Here is a 21,174-nt window from a genome sequence, read left to right on the forward strand (position 1 = left end):
TTCATGGAAAGAAAAGAATTCCATTAAATTTTAGTGGAGAAATAAAGTTTTAAAACTTGGTTTTCATCCAGATTTCACCTCTGGAAAGACGGAGTTATCACTGCTGTAAAACGATGTGAAGTGCTGCTGCTGCTGCTGCTGCTGCTGCTGAAACGATGCTGTTGTTTATGTGAGGTTTGTGGTTTTACTATGAAATGAACTGAAATCAGATTATTGTGCAGCGGCTGCATTCTGCAGGGAGTGTGGCTCATTATGCAGCAGGCCTGCAACATAAACATTGCTCCTAAATGAATCATTCTATTGGATCCCTTTAACGTTTTTATTATGCAGCTAAATTTATAAGCTGCATCACAGCCAACACCCACAGATTTCACATACATATTAAAAAATAACATATGGATTTAAAGAGTTTATGATGGTTTATTTGTCATCATGTACAAATAACTTCTTGTTGTCATCAAAAAGTGATGACTACTAATGGCAGCAAAATGATAAAATAGTTTAGGAAAATCATTTTGAAGTGAAAAATTATTGTTTTTTTGTCAGAGTATGTCCAAGTCCTGTTTTTATTATTAAAATTCCCACGCTTGGTCCGTCTTTAAACAAATCCATTCATGTTTAAAACATAATTTAAGTTTTTAACATACTGCCTGCAGTGGTGGTTTTTGATATGGGAGATATGGGCAGTTTCCCAGGGTGGCATTAGAAAGGGGAGAGGAGCACTATCAAATAAATAAATACATAAAATATATTCATCTGTCAGTTGTGGTTGACCATGCCTGACTGCTGGTTTAGGGTGCTGCACTTGTGTGTTGGGTTTGGTTTCCTCCCAGCTTCACGCTGAGTAATATGAAGAAACATCTACACTTTGGTTCATCTTTCCACAGAACTTTATCCCAGAAATCTTGTGGTTCATTCAGATGAAACTTTGCAAACTTTAGTTGTTTACAGAGAAAATGTTTTCTTCTACAAACCTTTTTGATGCATCATCCTCAGTTTTTTATTCTACCTCTACTTCCATGAGATGCACCTTTTGCTCCAACTTTTTGTCAGATTAATTTTGAGTTTAAACATTATGACTGTACATGTGTTTGTGTTTGCGCTGTGGTCACTGGTCCTTCAGTGCTGTGCAGCAGAGTCCACCACCATGAACCCTCTGCTCTCATTTGCTGCTCTCAGCCACTCGGTCTTACTTACCGTCTGCTGCCACATGTTGTATTGTTGTGTGTGTTGTGTTTGTTGCAAAGCCGAATGACTGAGTTAAGCTCTAGAGGAGAAGAGCATTAAAAAGACATTAATTAGGTGGCGCGATGTATTCCCAGTCGTTGCAAAATCAAGAGTTATAGCACCGCAACGATGGATTGATAAAATCATTATAAGTTTGATAGATAATGCAAGATGAAGGGTGATGCGGCGGCAGAGTTAAAGGTAGGAAGTGAAGGTTTCCAGAAGCAGCGGTGTGCCGGTGTTTTCCTGCATTTGCTTGCGCTCACACACACATCCTTATGTCTCCATGTACCCTGACTCCTGAGTTCTGCTGCAGTCGGATCCGGCCGTGCTTGTTTGCAGACTTGAGCCTGACTCTGCATGACGCCTCTCCAGCATTCCTGCTCCTCGCCCCGAGAGTCCTCGGAGAGCGCGGCGCGCTCCTGCGGGACTCGTCTCATTAGCTCAGTAATTAAGATAAACGAGAGTTTAATTGCAGCTGTGATCAACACTAATGATTGTGGGACTCAAGATGAGGATTTCCTCTCCCTGCTCTAATCAGAGGGAGGATCAGGGACTGGATGTGTACAGGCGATAGAATCACAGTGGCGCTCTGCCGGCAGCGTTGCAGTCGTTATTGTTGCTGTGATGGGGACGAGTGAAGCTCGGTCCTCAGGGTTTCATTAAACCCGTTTTACACTTCTGACCTAGTGGTCTCATATTACATCAAACCATCGTACTCATGGTTATGATGTTGACCTTTCAAAATGGTTCATTACTTGCACAACTTCTGAAAAAAAGGAAATGTGCACAAAAATGTTTACCAGATACAAAACGCTCGTTATTATTTGCTGGGAAGAGGTTGCATGTTTTCTACTGCTATAAAAATATTACTGTTTTCAAAAATGTTCAACATTTTAAATGCTAGAATGTTTTACTTTGTATCACTTTACCAATCAGCAGTCTGTTAGAAATGAAACAGATCATCTGTTTAAGACTCAGGCTCATAATTGGCACATTAAGAACAAGATGGAGGACAGATGAACGATTCACCAGGTGTTCAGGTCTCTCTTCTGAGAAGTAACTGATGCTCCTGGGAACCAAATATCTGCTCACTTTGTCTTTTATTCCCGACTGTGACAACTCCACCTACTGCTGAGGATATCTAATTACTGTTTCTCATTAAAGTAGAACTTCTAACTTTACATTTGCGTAATTCAAATTGACCGTCTAGTGTCATGTTGACTAAACACTAAAGTATAAACTCATTATATATCGTTACTGAACAAATGGGGAACGCTGAAAGAAAAATCTGAAAAAAATCTGAAATCTGAAAGAAAACATCGACAGAAAAGCAACAAACATATGTCATAAATGCACATATTCATTTTTTTTCTAATAAATCCATATCACTCATGAGCTAAATAGCTAAAAGTAATAATGAACATTCCCAATATACCAACGATGGGTTTTGGCTTGAAGCGACGGCCATCATCCACTCACACCCGCCCAGAGGAAAAACACACCAGCAGCACAGAGAGAAGTACTGAGCTCCACTAACAGCAGGAAGTGGGACTGACTGTCCTCAGACCAAACGGCTTCACTCACCGATCCGTCCTCATAATACAAGCCTGGACATATTCAACGTACTTCACAAAATCTTTTTATAACCACAAACCTCAGCATTTGCATTTTACATGGAATACCAACAGAAGGTTGTGCACTAAAAGGAATGAAAAAGCTACATTCTGATTGGATTCAGGTGTGGACTTTGACTGGACCACACAGAGAACGATGCTACCACCACCATGTGTCCTTGGGTTTCAAGATCCAGATCGTTTGCTAATGTTCTCTAACAAACATCAGAGACTTTTAAGGAACTGTTGGATTTATAATGAGAATAAATAACACACTAGTGTAATCCAGTTACTGCTTCCCAAAGAACGTTGATTCCACTGAACTTCGTTTAGTTGTAACAGAGTAAAAGGGGACAGAGAACAAGTGAAGGACATTTTTTAGATTTTCATTTGTAAAAAATCAGAAAACTCAGAAGAGACTGAGGAAGAGAACAAATATGATTCTTTTGAAACTTAAAATGCGTGTAAGGCTGGATATAAACGTCAGCTCACTAAAAACTACTTTCCATCTCACAGTTTGTGATTTTTTATGTCAGAAGTTATAGGCCAACAAATCGTGTCCAAAGAAAAGCTGTCCGCTGGGATCGGAGTTAACCTCATGGAAAGTGTTGCCTGTCTGCTTTGCTGTAATAATAGTGTAAGAATGGGCAGAACACAAGTCAGCCTTGCATCTCGTGGAATGAAGGTTCGTCTCTTAGCCGATCGCCTGTCTGTGCAGGAGGCTGTTTTTCTTTGCAACATGCAGCCATGACTAATCCCCTCTGTCTCAGGATCTATGCATCTATATTTATTCTCTTCATTTCTCTTTCATTGTCTTCATGTTGCAAAAGTTCCAAAAAATCTGTTTTTTAATGCAAATTGTAAACAATTTGACTCGATGACAACATCATTCTGCACTGGGTTAAGGTTTTAAATAGGCCACACACCAGAAGCTCATGCTTGCATAATGTGGATGTTTTGTCCCCTGATGCCACAGGTGTGATACAGGCCAGCTGTGTTCGGTGTAGCAGGTTCCACAGGGGACCATACACTCTGTCTTTAAGCATCACACTGCAAAGAGGTCAGACGCCATTTCCCGCCTGGACACACTGATAAGTAGCAAAGGCGATTATTTCTCTTGTCTGTCTTTCCACATGTATCTTTATCCTTCAGCACCGCTACACCCTGATGCTCCGATTCCACGCTCTTCCTTCCTAACTCGTATCGGCAGCCATGCTGTAATGTGGCCAGCTCTAATACCTGTAATTCTATTGGGAGCCCTTATTGTTACTGTGGTGTCAGTGGGATTTCCTCTGCTTTTTCAATTAGACGCTCTGAGGCTCTCTGCTCTGCGCTGCAGTGTAATCTCTGAGAGAAGAGAGATTAGTCTCAGGAACACTGATCGCAGCGTGGCCCAAAGTTTTCCTTATGTTTGCAGAGTAACAATGCAGAACAATAACAAGTTCAGAGCTCAGGTTTCATTGACTGATGCAAGAGTTGTTTGAACTTGACCCATTTTCAAATCATAGACAAAAGGCAGCATTAAGTTATTTTGAATATTTTAGTTGCGCTCTGAAATTAGTTCTGCAAAACGTTGTTCCTCCCAGATGAACCTTAACAACGGAAAATCTGATCATTTATTTCATTAATTAAATGTGCAAAGTAAAACCCAAATTGGATAGTTGTGTTTCACTGAGTGATGTATTTCAAGTGTCAATGTCTGTTCATTTTCAATGGCTTGAAAGCTAATAAAAGCCTCAAATTCAGATCCTTGCAAAAATGAAATAGTACAAAAACAAATATGCTTAAAAAAGTTATTTTTAAGCACAAATATGACTTTATAGCCATGTTATGTATTATATACAACCTTTTGGTGACTTTACACCAAAAGGTGATTCCTGAAGAAGCTGTGTTTCAGGTCGCAGACATTTTAATGAAAAGTTGAGTTAAAGGAAAAAGTGTGGCACTACATAGATGTATGCAGGAAATAGGCAACAACTGTCACACTTCTTGGTTAAGCCATTCCTAAACCAGAGACAATGTCAGAAGAATCTAATGTTGGATAAGAAGAGCTTGGACTGACTGAGATGTCTAAAGTCTCCATGAGTTTTACCTTTTCAAATGAAATAGTGAGATCAATACATTTTTCAATGATTTTCTAATTTATTGTGATTCACCTTCACTTTTATTTATCTGGTGGTAACAGATGGTTTTGCTCACCTGTTAAAATATTCATCTTGATCGAATGAAGGACAGTTTCGGGTGTCCAGCTTCATCTTCTGTTGTGCCGACCAGTTATCTGTAATTCTGTATTTTTGTGGTCTGTTCTTGAAACTGCAGAAAACTTTGAATGTAAAAGACCAACTCTGTCTATGGTTGGAGACAAAACTTTTCACTCAGGCTCTCAAACAAAATAGATTTTTCAGACATTTCAGATAAATCGGGACTTCCAGCTGAATGGTCAGGAATCAGTTGCTGTAATTGTTTTGTAAGAAGTGACTTAAAGATTGCGGAGTGATGCAGAAAGCTCTCAGAAGTCTCTAAGTAGATAATAAAGCTGCACACTCTGCCTAACCTGAAAATTGTTCAGATTGCATCTCTTCTGACATTAAAAAGAACCAATATGCCAGACTACTTTTTAATATATATGTATTTCTTTACAACTTTAAAAAGTCTAACTCAAAGCTGTTCATCTCTCTGTTGTGGAGCTTTGGGCCCATCCAATCAGTCCTGCTACTGTCACCACGGTTACCATGCAGCAGCTGCTTCTCCTCTACAGAATAAAAACATCTTAACTTGTTTGCAGACAGTTAGCATTACGTTGCTAATATTAAGGGATAACAGACTCGTAGCAAACAGAGCAATAAGTCAACTAGTGTGATCCACAGGTACAGACTGACTCGTTCTAAATCTGCCAGTGTTTAGCTTTGACTTCATCTCTGAAGAGAAACTTTTGATGGAGCGGTTTGAGTTTGCATGAAGTGCTGCTTGTTGGCAGCGTAGAAGCCGCCCCACGGCTATCATCGCTGCACATAACGTAAAGAAAAACATACATCTGCACTGATAGCTGTCACACGCTGAGAGATGTTTCAGACACACAGTGTAGCAAACTTACAACTTCAATAATGTAGTTTTAAGACAATAATAAATCTCATCATTAACATGACTTGCCTGGAGGCGTCATCCTTAAAAGTGACACTAATTTTTGTACATTTATCAAAAAATGCTAAATCTTAGCCCCGAGACTGTGAGCAGTGGCTGCATGCCATGTCACATTACTCGAATGTTCCAGCGCCCCCGAAGTGTTGTCACAAACTGGAGAAAACAGTTGTCACCAGCTTAGGCATCGCTATGACACTCAGTGCTGTCCACAGATGATCAGTATTTGAAGGAAATCATTTTCACCAACTTGTCATACAACCCATTGAACTCATTTGATCAGATTTTAATTTCCTCTGTTCTTTTGGCCGATTCAAAAAGGCAAATTCTGCTTTTCTATTCCCATTTTAACCTCTTGATTTTTTGTCTTCCATGTCATCACACTCAATCCTGTTCTGTTAGAGTCAAGGAGAGCATTTTAATAATGAAATGGATTGTCACTTCACTGGATGTGTCATGAGAATCTGGATGTTTGTGCCAGTTTTCTACAATCACTGCTGTTTTGGAGATGACTTCTTTAATAGGAGGAGATTATTGGAATTACTTGTATCTGGTCATGAAAAACTGGATATTGAAGCTATTTTGATTCATAATATTTTGGGGAACTAATAGATGTTTAGGCTTTGTGTGTGTGTCGGGGTGTGTGTGTGTATGTGGGTGTGCATTCAAGTGTACGGGCTGCTTTAGACAAAATCATGGCATGTTTTCTCATTTTCCAGTTCAGTACTGTTCGTAATGCGAGAGCATGGCTAAGCCCCTGGAGTCCCGTATCACAGATTCAAACTCAGACAGTTAGCACAACACACACACACACACACACATGTATGTACACAGACAGAGTCTTGAAATTCAAGCCTCAAATAGCGACACATTAACACATGCATGAGAAAACAAAAATACAGAAACTAACTTTGAATATCAAGTGACAGGTTTCTTGAATGTGTGTACGTGCAGCAATTTTCTGCCCCTGGGGGTCTAATCACACTGTCCTGGCAGATCACTGGAGAACACTTTGTATCAGCAATTAGCATAGGGTTATAATTCCTATCCCACTGAGACCACTGAGTCACTCTGTGGAAGTTTACTGCATCTCTTAAAAGGCGAATATATCATTATTTTTTACAACTTTTCCTATTCAGTCAGGTTCAGGCATGTAGCTCTTGATAACTGCATTCAACTTTATGACCAAAATCAGGAAATGTGTAAAAAAAAAAAGTATGAAAGACAAAAAGTGAGCACAAGGCCGTCAAGAACACAGCCAAAGACAGAAGCAGCGTTAGCAAAGCTTGCAGATCAAATGTAAGTTCATGGAGTGAAGATTTATATGTGTTACTTTTGTTTTTAATTAAAAGGATAGTCAAGAGAACATTTGTTAGATTAGAGACCCAACAAACTGGCACCATTTGGAGGATTTAAAAATGGCTTCTGTAGCAATGTATTTTTAAAATGTAATTTTTTCTTACCTTATTAACATTATGCTCACAAACAGCCACAGTCTCATCTTGGTCTAACTGTTCACTATTGGTTCACACCCCTTAGGTTTCAGTTGTTCTGTCCTCTAAGAATATGTTTCCTAATCAAAGTTTTTGCAAAAAGAGATGTATCAGATATCCGTCCTCTCTTCCTCTGTTCAGCAAAGCTCAGCCATGTTTCTTACATAAATGTGTTTCATTCTTGTTTTGCGTCAGCAGTCAGACAGACATGTTCACCATATTCCAGTCCATTTTAGACAATAAGACTTTTCGTTGTTTGTCTACAGCCATCCAACTCTGATTTGGAATGATGCGCTCCAAGATGGTTCTGTTATGAACACATCGTCTTCGTTTGTCCCTTCCTGTTTTAGAAAGAACAAAACTCTATTTGTAAATTACTTTCCCTCTTTAAAACAATCAATGGAAAGGCCAATTATGAGTTATTTTCATAGTTTTACGTTTTTTATATGTGAAACATGATAATGGCTGCCCTTTAAGTCACGCTCCACACTGCAGAGCTAAGGTGAAAGGTCAAGCCTGTGAACTTAAAGCAATGAATCAGTGCAACTTCACTATGCGTGCAGAGATTAGCATCGACAAACTGCTACGCTGCTAATCGACCTTACATGTGTGTATTTACAGGTGTGTGTTTTTACACACTGGTCACTGTTTGCTGGTGCCTGGTGGTGCGGCTGAGGAGCGGCTGTTTGTGAAGATTGGCATTCTAGTCAGGCCACTGAAGCTGACAAAGCAATTTAGAGGCACGCTGCTCTCGCTGCGTGGGTCTGATCCATGATGTATGTTACCTCCACCTCCAACAAATATTTAGCATCGACTTCATGCCAGCCTCTGCAATCCAGTTAAAAACATCGTGTCAGGCTGTTCCCAGTGGTGGAAAACACAGAGTGACAGGCTTTTATCATGTTAGCTGTGTTTGTCTTGCGATGACGCGCTTGTAGTGCTAATAGGCAACTTGACTCAGACACTAAATGATTATCACATTGAGTGTATTACAAAGAGGAGAGTACTCGTTATTGATCCTGTGCTTTATTGTCTTCCTTCTTCCTGGAGAGTTCATTATGTATGTTTGAGACCAGGGAAGAAAAAGGTTCCTTGATGATCAAGTAGAAGATATTTTATTCATAACCAACCTGTGGAAATGATGCGTGGCCATTTAAAGCAAGCAAAGGAGTAGAAAAAGCAGCATTTACATTAAATCAGACTTAAAGTGAGAGCATTCCTTCTCCTGTGACTGTCAACATTCATTCTCTGAACATGTTTTAGTTTTTATTCCAGACCAGTTTCATCAAAAAAATCTGTCAATGTTATAATGGAATATTGAGGAATTTTTTTTGTTTACTTCACATGATGTATTCTCAAAAACTCCCAGCTCTGAAATTTTACTCTAAAAACAGCAGCTTTTTATGCCATTTCACAAGATGAAATAGCTGAAAATGGCTGAAAGCTGAAAATTGAAATTGCACAAAATATGCCGCTACGAGCATAGTTATGGCTTGCTTTGTGGAGTCTTCATTATGGTGGCAAATAGCAAAATCATTGTGGTGATACTTCAAAGCCATTTTTAAACTGCTCCTAAGCTACTTTTTGCACTTTAAGATGTCCTTTATTTTTTACAGAAATACCAAGCTATTACACTGTATTCAGTAAATGTATTGTTAGCAATCAGAAGATTTGGAGTCACCTCTGTGTCATCTGTGGTGCCGTCTTCTCCAACACAAACCTTTGTGAGATTCATAAATAGGATTCTGTAAATGCTGATTCTTGTTGTTAATAACGGTGGAGGTAGAAACTCACCCCTCACATGGTGGGAGGGAGGTGAGTGGACCACGTTTGACCAATTTTCATATCAACAAGGACATTTTGTCTAATAGTCTTCTCACTAGATATTTTCAGATCATCATCGAGAATAAGATGCAGGACAAATAAAATAATCATATTCTACCTCTAGAGACTAATTTCCAGCCACCTTTGAGTTTTTGTTTCTTTAACTGTATGCTTTAACTGTGGTTCCTGCAGCCTGGATTTGCATGGCATGTGCATATGTGACTGTAGTGTCTATGATCCTGAAGCCACCATTAGTCTGTAAGCTTTGGAAATAACCTTCTAGAAGCTTCTGGTGAACTGGTACCAGAAGGTGATTTTAGAAGTCAGCAGTAAATCTCAGAGGGAGTTTAGAAGTCAGGCTCAGTTATATTCACAGGTATCATTTCCCAAATAGCAACCTGTCTTAGAAACTGAAGGGTGGAGAACGGTTTTAAACTCTGGCAAGCAATGAGAAATCAGTGAGGATACTGAAGGTTTTGGACACGAGGAAGGAGGTGTTTATGTAGTGAAGTTGATAAATCAGAGGCTTTTTTTCACTTTTGAAGATTAAGTCTGCTGTTGTGACATTGCTTTGTTTGGAATTATTAAAAACGTTAGTTGTGTCATTTTCTGTTCAAACATCAGCATCAAGATTCCTTACATTTGAACAGTATTAAATATTCATCATAGACCATACATTGCCTTTCAAAAGTTTTTGCACCCAAAAGAAAATGTTATTGTGTTGAGATTTTATGTGACAGACCCAGAGTCTGCATCATGCTGCCACTACCATCTGTGGTAAGACTAGAAAACTGATGATTTCCCTCCATTCTGACTGAGCTGCCGTTCAAAGAGGAATGGCCAGAGTATTCTGTCTCTAGATGAGCAAAATGATAACAGAAACACTGCTGTATCTGTAATAGCAGTGTTGAGGTTGAATACAAATGCACGCCACACTTTTCAGATTTTTAAACAAACACTTTAAAGTTTGTTTATGTCACATTATGTCAAATATTTCAGGAGCGTGAATTATTTTGTAAGTCACTAAATTACAATTCTCATCTTGAATCCCTGAGTAATGTAGAAATTGTACATCAGCTGTTGATGAATTTTTTTCTTAGTGAACATTTAAACTGATGGTGTACCAGATTAAACTCAGCTGTACTTTTGCCGCTGTGCTGCTTTTCTATGGCTTCTGGCTTCAGTCCAGATTAATCATCCACAGACTCTGCTCTCTGCTGGCCAGCCGCCGCTCCTCTGCTCCGCTTCTGCTGTCATTTCCTTCCTCTCATTCTGAAACAGGAACAGGACAGTAATGGAGCAGAGAGTGGGAAGTGCAGGAACAGGTATGGGTTAATATGCTGACCCCCAGCCGTTGTTCACTGTAAATCTGTTTCTCTACAGTCTCAGCGTTTACAATAAGCTCTTTTTCTATTACAGCACCGCGCAGGGGTCAGGGTTTGGACAATTTAGGAAGACATCATCTGAAAATACACAATTTTTTCTTAAATGGTGTCGTTTTTCTCAAATCTGGATCAGTTTTATAACCTTTGAATACAATAAGGGATTAAAAACTAAATTAATCTAAATCTTATTAGTAAAGTCTGCATTATATGAGGTGATGTAAATGATGTGAAACATTTATTGATGTTTGAATTATTATTTTTTTGTGTAAATGTTGGACCTGCATGTGCATCTAAGAACTACAGTATATAACAAGTTTATTTTAATATCTCAGCTGGAAAAGTAAAACATATTATATGGAATAATTGCATAGTTTTAAATTTCAAGTGTCAGTTTAGATGATTATGGCTCGCAGCCAAAAATTCAATTCAGTTTCTCAGAACATTAGATCATTACATAAAACCAAAGTGATTTTCCTATACAAATGTACATATAATGACAAATCTGTACAATCAACACCTGCTATTTTCGGGGGTTAAGGATCACAGCTGCTAAAATCCACAAATACTTTCCTCTCTAAAAACACTTTTAACCGCCTATTTAAATAAAAATTCTACAAAAGTAAATTAGTTCTAGGTCTTCCATGCAGCCAGAACCATCTTTTTCTATCATATAATGTTTGTATTGTTATATCATATGATAGCGTTTAATTGCGTAGGGTCCTAAAAGCAGGCATCCAGTTACAATGAGGCCAAATGATTCATCTGAATTGACAGGAACATGGGAGACGCCACAACAGCGCCAACGAGAGAAAAGCTCATGTAAAGGTGAAGAGGTGCAAGCTATTTATTGTACTTTCATTTAGTACCTCTGTCTGCTGGGTGTAATTAAGCAGCCATTGGCCTCATGATGCCTTAGAGAACTTGTCAAAGAGGAGTGTGAAAGTTAACAAGATGGTAATTTGTAGAGGAGGCGAGGGAATAAGAAAATATGAGAAGAGGGCTCAAGTGGGCCTTATTCTAATATTTTAACCAGTTTAATTGAAGAGAGCAGAGAGCACCAGAGGCACTGGACTTGTTAATGAGGACAGTGCAGCGCTGATAATTTGAAATGCTCCTATCTGAAGCAGTGCATGGGCTAGTGAATACAATCAACTCATACAAAATGTGTAAATGTTGAATCACCCTTGCAGGAAACCTTGCAAAAATATTAAATAGAAATATATTATAAATATTAAAGACAAATATATAAAAAGGTGGATATATTTTCAAAACATCCATTTTAGAAAATAATTGTTTTTAACAAAATAACCAATGGTTGGTATTGCCAACAGTCACTTTAAAATAGACATAACTGAAGCATTTTTAATTTCTACTTTACTTTTATGGATTGAACAATGTTTAACTATAAATTTTGAATTACTAATCCATTGCTTTCTGTTTCCCAGGGGCACAGATATAACCTAACACAAAAGAGCATTTATTTTAGCCAATCTTTAAAAACAGGAAGAGTTTAGAAAATTTGAATTTAAGTAGGAACTCCAAACATGGTTATATCCAGAGTCAAACCAATAATACAAAAGATTTTTAATGTTGAATGTGTTTTTTTTCCTTGATGAATGAATATAATTAACTTGAAGGTCGGATCTATCTGTGGTTTGCGGAGTGCGATGTATTTCCATCCAGTGTTATTTATTTTTCACCGGGATTTTGATCATCATCATTGATGGGGATGAAGATGGGAGTCATCATCAACGATGATTCCTCCAGGACACCCAGAGATTCTGAATGGGGTTCAGATCTGGGCGGTTTTAGCCGACTGTAAAAGTGACGCCTCATGCTTCCTGAAACAGTTCGAGTCTGATGAATCCTGGCATTGTCTTCATGGAAAATCCCCGTCATTAGAAAAGAAACAATCCATAGATGGAAAAACTCACTCGTCAGGATATTCAGGTAGTTTGCTGACCTCATGATGTTGCTGAACTTTGACCTGACCAACTGCAGCAACCCTGAGGGCTGTAGATCAGACACAATAGGTGAATCTGGGTAAGAGGAGCGCATCTACTTACTCTGATGCGCTCCTCAGTCTGGAAGAGGGTAAATCTTTACTCATTCGATCACATGACTTTCTTCCATCACTCCAAAGTCCAACCTTCATGCTGCCTTGCATGTTGAAGCCTTTTTCTCCTCTTAGACTCACTGATTAGTGATTTTCTGGCTACACAGATTTTCAGTCCCAGTTCTTTGGGTTCACATTGTGTGAATGGAAATCCTCTTACTTTCACTGTTAAATATAGCCTTGGGCTCTGCTATTGTTTTTTCTTCAGTTTGATTTCACTAAACATGAAGATTTGTTTTTCTTACCACATTTCTTTCTTGAAGACAATGGTCCTTCACTTTCCGTTCAGATTTTAATAATATGTTGAACAGTTCTTCACCATGTTTTAGTTTCAAATATCAGCTTAGATATTTTCTCTGCTTTAAGCCAATGAGCTGACCATTATTGAATAGACTAACATCTTTTCTGCGGCCACAGGATGTCATTTCACATGGCATCAGCTGGGGTTAGACAACTTGTTGCCTGCTGAAAGATAAAAGCTTATCTGGTGATTTTCCATGGGAGGCTTGTCATTCGCTCAGTTAAGTCCCTGTAGTATATTTAGTTAATGTTCTCTTGTAATGTTCTTATCAGTATGCAGACTGTCATAATTGTGATTTTGAATTGATTTTTAACTCAAAAGTTTTAAAAAGTGTAAAATGACAAATATATGGATGCTGAAGTAAAAACAGAACAGCACCAGAACAAAAGACGGATCCAGAATACAAAGCATGTGAACAGGTTGGAGGTGTTTGACCAGCCCAAGGCAGGTAGACAGATAAAAGACCATATCCATATTGTATGAAACACCACCTTCCTTCCTGCATAGCTCCTGTTACAGCCCAGGAATTGTATTGATTTCTCCATAATCCCAGTGTTGTCTGTCTCCCTGACTGCTGTGTGTCTCTCTGTTATCTCCTTTCTAGGAAACACCAACAGTGTTTTTGCCCTGGACTACATCAGCGGTTCCCTGACGGTGAACGGCCAGCTGGACAGAGAAAACCCGCTCTACTCAGCAGGATTCACTCTCAGGGTCAAGGTGAGCGGCCGAACGAGAGGCAGCTGAGGAGCGGGGAAGCAGAGCTTGGAGAGCAGATCGAAACTCCTTCACAAGAGGATCAAGAGCTTTTGATATGTTAGTGTAATAAATCAATGCAGCGTCTGGACATGATACAGTCTCAGAGGACTCACCAGCTGGCACCCCACCCTGGACCACTGTGTGCTTTGTGATGCGACAGCCTGCCTTGGATTTACAATATGACCACAATCAATGTGCCTCTAAATAATCACTCTAACAGGTGGTTTTATATACTCACTGGCAACTTTATTTGTTTATGCAAACTGCAAATCAGCATGGCAGCAACACAATACCTTTATTCATCCAGACATGTTAAAGGGGCAGTGTTAGGTATTGTCTAGACACATGGAGCCATTTTATATCACAATCAAGTAACTATGTTACCTCAGTTGTTATAAAAAATACTACATATTTATCAAATATAACTTAAAAGAAACTGACTTTGAATTTAATGCCTTGAAATTGGGCCTCTGTCTCTTTAGAAACGTCTGCTTTTACTGAAACTCCACCTTCAGGAAGTCATCACAACATGGCTCCTGTATTAACCCTTTAGCAACGTTTTTACCAGCGTTGCTCTGAGATGCAGCTCCTATAATGAGCTCAGTAGATGTGCATTTCTGTTAGGTGTCTGCTCTTTGCTGCTGAAGGAGCTGAGTGAGAGGGGTGGGTGCTCCTCCAAGGAGGAGCTGCATCCTGAAGGCGGTGCTAGGTTCACCCAGGCGCTTTGCACAGCGTAATGGTTGCCATGGAGATTCAAAGATCAAGGCAACACTCTAGGTATGTTTTTGATGAGGGAATAACATGATGTGAACGTTCACTTGCTGGAGCTCAAACCAAATGCTAAAATGAGAAAGAAAAGAGATTCAATGACTTTGAACAAAACACAAAGTTAGACTTAGAAGAAGCTCCTAGTTTGATGCATTTAATGAATTGGGTAAATATTTTGTAAACATTTTATTTGCCAATTATAGATCAGAGCTGATCAAGGAGAAACTGGAAGGTCCTAATCTCTGGCTGATTGATTTGTGCGTCTATTTATGGCATTAATTCATCCCTATCTATTAATTACAACACAAGAAAATAAGAGCATCTTACAGCTTCACTGTTATGTACTTATTTAGAGTTTATAAAAAGATGATTTAGATACAGTTTGCTCTAAGATTTAATACAAAGAGGGCTGGGCTGATACATACCAGCTTCAGTTGTCTTTTTAATTAAAATCAATAATTACAAACAAGAAAGTAGCCAGCGTGAACATTGTGAAAAAGAGCAAATGTAGTCCAAAAATGTATTTATAAGATATGGATTTTTTTTCCTTCTAAATTTTCCCTGCTTCCCTCTGCTTCTGCTTTCTTACCTGCTGTTGGTATTGATTATGCTGTGCCATAGTAATACAACTAATTTCTCAACTTCAGGCAGCTTAGATAGCAGAGAACAGGCAGAGGTGGAGGTCAAACGATTCAGGAGAGTTGGAGGCTAAGCTACTTTGATTACCCAGAGATGAGCATGCTGCTGGTGGCCACTCTGCTACTTACTGTGACCTTTCTTTATCAATAAAAGACAACACCTCGCACACTTCACACTCCTTTTTTTTTGGAGACTTTACATCTCCAATACTGAAGCAGCCAGAAACGGGGATTTGTGTTTGTGTCCTCTCAGAGGGACTCTTTCCCTCTTGAATCAGACTGAATTGCTCTTCTGGCCTCAGTTTGAGGCAATTTCTATGATTGCTTGGAGGTCACTTGTTCACCTTTTGATCCAATAAATAAACAGCTGTAAATATCTTGTGAGATTGCGTGCTGACCGCCCTTATATAGAATGACATTTGGAGTCCAATCAAATTTCTTTTATACCTTTTTCTGTTTTTCTTTTTTGCCACTCTTTTGTTGCTCTCTGTAAGGCCACAGAGTTGAAGGATGATCGCAGTCCGTCAGACGCGACAGTGATGACCACCTTCACCATCCTGTTAATTGACAAGAATGACAACGCCCCAAAGTTCAACAGCTCCGAATACCGGGTTCGCATCACTGAACTGGCCCAAGTGGGCTTTGCTCTGCCGCTCTTCATCCAGGTGGAAGATAAAGACGAGGTGAGCGAATCACTTCCTACAGCATCATGACATGTTTAGATACTCTATTAGGGTCGGGGCTCTTCTAGTCAAATATCTCATGCATGGAAATTTAAACGAGGGAATTATTTTGTTGAAAAGTCTAATTAGTGCATGCAGACACAAAGACAAGAAAAAAACTGTAGAGAAATTATTTTTGCTTTTTGTTATACTGAAACAGAGAACTACTTTCACAAATCAGACAAACTTGTTCATATCCGTCTGTAGAAACAACTCTAATGGCACCTCAACATCTTAACTGTTTCAAAATCTATTCATCTAATTTAAGTATAGTTTAACTAAAGTTGCAGATGACTGCAGGAAATTTCTTCAGATATCATTGTTAACTTATGCGTTTGTTTTTCCTCCCAGCCTGCTTTGGGAAAGAGGGCTGGGAAGAAAAGGGTAATAGTTTGCATTCTCATTTATAATGCAAACTATATGGATTTTCTTTCTGTACATAAAATGTTTTAAAAAATGAACATGACCTGAATAAATACAAGAGTTACTTTTTAAATTCTATTTGGAAAAACCTACTCAAACCAAATTTACCCGATGTAAAAATGTAATTGATCCTAAGACATATTACTGGTAGTGTCAGGCGTGGCAACAATAGCTAACTTGCATAGTGAGTGACGTTAAGGATTTATATTAACTGGCAATAAGTCTCTTACATTCATATGTTGGATTTTTGTCCTAAGTTTCTTTACCGAACTTTCTTGTAAATTGTGTAATTCTGTAATTCTTCTGACGTAGGTAAGTCTCACTTAGCTTGTTATAAACCCATTAGCTTGACTTACAACAAATAATTCTAAAAAATGTTTCCTGCAACGTCATTATACACTCTTGTGTTTTGACCTGTGGTGAGTTCCACTCGCCTTACAATTACAGACCGTTGCCCTTTCCATCCAATACTATGACTCTGAAAAGGAATTATATATTTTTGATATACTGTAAAGCAAAACACGGGTAATAATATAACCAAGCTCTATTACTTACTAAAATATTTTTCTATCATAAATAACCAATCATCACACAGGATTAAATTTTATAACTCCAGGAACATTTATTGAAACAGTAAAATACACAGAAATGCAACAATGCTTCAGTCTTTTGGTTAATAAAAACCTCTATAAATAAAAGTGGGTCCATTTGAATGTCCTCCAAAGTCGGCAAAAAAATTAACTAAACAAATATAGTTCAATAAATGAAAAATCCCCCATTGTAGGCCTGATGTGATGGTGAAGATTGGAAACGTGATAACTTACTCCAAAGGAAAATCTGGAACCCTTGAATGTCGCCTGTCCTTTAGTCCCAGTTGGAAAGAAGATGGAGGCGCAGGATGTTGTCAGCTCCTTTACCAGCCTCAGGAATCAGCAGGCAGCAAAGTCCAGTGAAGATGCAAGACAATGGTCAGGTCATATAAACTCTAGGATTAGGCTCATCTCTCTAAACTAGGCGTAACTCTGGAAGCTACCACGCCAGAAACATTAGGTATGTCTCATTCTCTTAGCTGTTTTAGCTTACAGTGCTTGGCTAACGAATGCTAATGCATAATGGAGCACTAAATGTGAAATCACGCCAACTGTATTGTAGATTCCGGGTTGAAATAATCACAGCTGTCGCAAACAAAAGTGTAGAGTTGATATCTGTACTCAAACTGTTGAGTTGAAGGTATATAATATCAGCACAACACCCGTTTTTCCAATACTTTCGTCACTTTATTTTTGTTTTGTTTTTTTTACTGTAGTCAGGCTCGCGCTAATGCTGTAGGTTATTTTCAGCTTCCGTTCTACTCCCCTCTCCCCCTAACTTCGTAGTTCTCGACCAATCAGAGACTAGTAAATTTGTTTAGCTCTACACCTCTTCCTCTTTCATACTTAAACTCTTCAAAATAAAGTACCATTAAGCTAATTTATATAAAAACGTTTTTCAGCTACATATTTGTACATTCTTTAAATTTTTAATGCCATATTATTTTAAGTACTTGCAAGTAAATTTTTCAAACTTATTTTATAACTCTTTAAAACAATGTTTTTAACACACTTCTTTTTGGTTTTGGACTTTGGGTAGGCAACTCCAAAACATATACTTTGATTTCATTATACATTTTTTTTAGCCATTCAGAGGGGGTTTGCTGGTTTTCTTCAGCTAATGGTTCTGCTGCTTGACCCAAATATGTCAGAATTTAGGGTAGTTAACTGGTAGGTGGATTTTCCTTCAGCATAGTCTCTTAAAGAACAGAACTCGTCGGTTTGCCACCATCATGTTTGGTTGTGGAAATATTGTGTTAGTTTCATGTCAGATTTTATGGGACACTCATGTTCCTAAAATTTTTACTTTTTTCATGTCAATATACAGAATATTTTTCCAAAATTCTGGAGATCATCAGCTTATGTTTTGTGGACTGTGAGATGGGCCTATGCGAGATGTTAGAAACGCGTCTGTAGACGGCTTCGTTACACAGTCTCGTTTCTCTGTAGTTAAGATCATCGATCATCTCTACTGTGTGTTTTTTGTGACTCAAGAAGACAAGCGCTTCACTATATTATGTAAATTGCTTATTGTGTTGAGCAGTAAGCAGGTCTGTGTGTCTTTTGTGAAATTATTGGGTTTTTTTCAAAATACTGTTTCTGTCATTAAGAAAACAACTTTTTTTTATTTAGATTATCTCTCATGCAAAACATAACAAAAACCCTAAAAGATCTGTAAGCTAACAAATATTTCCACCATACCTTCCACACTACACTTTCTGTGATTAGTTGGCTGACTATTTTGTCAGTATTTTCATGTAAGTTGTATAGATACTGTATGTGTCTTTAAAAAAACAATATCTGCTCTTCAAAATGACATAACATCTGCTCTATTAATATGCAAAGCAGCCTAGCCTCATCCCACTGCTGCCTGTCGGAAGCCTGCGTTCTCTCTTTGCTGTTTCCTCTCTCAGAAGAGTAAATACACACAACGCAACAGAAGAATAACTTATTGGACTAATATTGTGCAAATATCTTAGTACACTTGAAAAAAGACTAAACTAACTTACAAGTAACTTTTCAGAAATATATAGAAGCATGTTGTAAGCCAATAATTCCTTAATATAAATTAAAAAGTACTATTTCTTAATACAGAATCTCCTTGTAGAAAGAGATTCACCTTCCTGTTAGTAGGTGAATCTCAGGCTCAAGTCTTTTACAGCTTCCAACAGGTTTTCTTCCAGTATTACTCTGTATTTCACTCCATCCATGTTGCTCAGATCATGATCCTGCCACCACCATGTCTCACAATGGGTGGTGTGTTTGCTCTCCTCCATAAAAAGACTTCTGTATGTTGATCAAAAAGCTTAAAGTCACACACTGTTGAGTTGGGCTTATTTACTCTGAGTTCTTCTACATCTTTGCTAATTTTAAATGTTCAACGAACAAAAACATCTTTAAATATTTTTTTAAGTAGTCGCTAGTTAGCATTAGCATTGCGATCTAACATGATCAGTATGCTTTCCACTATATGCAGTAACCTTTAGACACTAATTTGTACAGAGAAAACTGTTTTCACGTCTGCTGTGCTACTCGGTCTCCCTCTTTTCCTGCTCCTCTCACACATACACGTGCTCGCTCACACCAGCGCATTGGACTCAACTACAATTTAATTTGCTCTGGAAGAGATGGGATAGAGCATCAAATTATACCTAACGAGGAAAATCAATCACCACGGGTGGAGATAAGCTGAAAGCTAGTCAACTCTGATTGATTCAGGCACAGCAGCTGCCAGGGTGGAATTTGACAGATAACTGCAAGTCAAGTGGATAGAGAAATAGGTGGAGACACGTGGAGAGCAGAGGAGAGAAGAAGGGAGGACAAGAAAAACTGAGATGATTGAACCGAAAGTCACCTGCAACAGAGGAAAGTTAGAAGTCTGAATTATTGGTGAAACATGGTGAAAGAGGGAGAGAAAAGAAGAGAAAACGAAAGAAGGGAAGATAGTGGAAGTATTTAGAGCCTGGTCTGTTTATCCATTCAAATGAAGTTGTGTTTATGTCTGTGTGGCTCTTTCAAGCAGAGACAAGAATACAGTGAGTGTGGCTGCATGTAGGGCTGGTGATGATCAAGGCGTTTTGCATGTGATAAGAGGCAGCTCTGTAGATTTGCATATATTCTACACAAACCGTGGTGATACTCAACTCTTTCCCAGGCTTTAGGAAAACTTGTCAATAATAGAGGTGCAGAAAAAATATGATTTTATAGGGAATCACAATTTCTGGTGATGGGAAATTCAAATCAATTAAAATGCTGAAAAAATCAATTTAAATTTTGGTTGTATGTCTATGCTGCTCCTATTTGCATATCATGTGTCCACTCAGCCACTGTATGTATTGTGAATAATTATTTCATATATGTTTCTTTATTTTACAACAAGCCAGGCAGCTAAGCTAACCTAATGCCGGCAATTTAAATTGCAGAATTTTATTCACCAACCTATTTTTGTTTACATAGAGACTGAATTTGATACAGTATGGAACATAATTCGAACTATTTGTAGATTGTTTGAATAGAAAAATTTGTGTCTGAATCAAAAATCAGAATAGTATTGAATCACTTGACACTGAAAAATTCACATCTCTGGTCAATTGGCATGTTGAAACAGTTCAGGATGATTTATTCATGAAAAATGTGAAAAATTTAATTAATACCTTTGCAGGAAAATTGGTGGATGTTTCTTACTTTTAAAATGTTTTAATTAGTTCTATAAACTAGTAGTTAGTGATACTTGCTTTGACGTAAACCATCTGAATTGTAATCAGAGGAAATAATGATATAGGTCATTTGGCAGTTACCCAGAGTGGCACCATAAACGAGGGAACACAAACACCAGATAAAATGACATTTGTCAGTTGTGCTTTGATTGAGTTTCCTGTTGGTTTACAGGCATTTGCAGTCAGTGGTACCTGTGTGTGTTCAGCAGGGGTCCCTTGCTTGCTGCTGAGGATAAAGACATGTTTTTTAGTTGAACTGCACTGCAATTTATCCATTTCAGAATCTCATTTTCTTATTTTAATTGGTTGGGGGGCAGCAGGAGGAGAGGCTCGCCCAGGGCGCCATTCAAGCGATAACTGCCACTGATTATAACCACAAACTGGAATGTGTTTTATGTGACAGACCAGCACAAAATAATGCATAATTGTTAAATAGAAGGAAAACGGATGCATGGTTTTTA

At 38.3% G+C, this 21,174-nt stretch overlaps 1 protein-coding gene across 4 annotated transcripts in view; it reads left to right on the top strand.

The window, feature by feature from the left end:
• cdh23 (cadherin-related 23) overlaps positions 1-21,174 on the top strand; it is a 195,517-nt gene that overhangs the window by 80,554 nt on the left and 93,789 nt on the right. For all 4 annotated transcript variants that reach the window (XM_032552273.1, XM_032552272.1, XM_032552270.1 and 1 more), the window contains exons 10-11: positions 13,705-13,817; positions 15,757-15,945. In XM_032552273.1, coding sequence (XP_032408164.1) covers positions 13,705-13,817; positions 15,757-15,945 — 302 coding nt within the window. The remainder of the gene's footprint in view (positions 1-13,704; positions 13,818-15,756; positions 15,946-21,174) is intronic.

This window comes from Xiphophorus hellerii, chromosome 22 (genome assembly GCF_003331165.1).
Source record: "Xiphophorus hellerii strain 12219 chromosome 22, Xiphophorus_hellerii-4.1, whole genome shotgun sequence".
Classification (NCBI taxonomy): domain Eukaryota; kingdom Metazoa; phylum Chordata; class Actinopteri; order Cyprinodontiformes; family Poeciliidae; genus Xiphophorus; species Xiphophorus hellerii.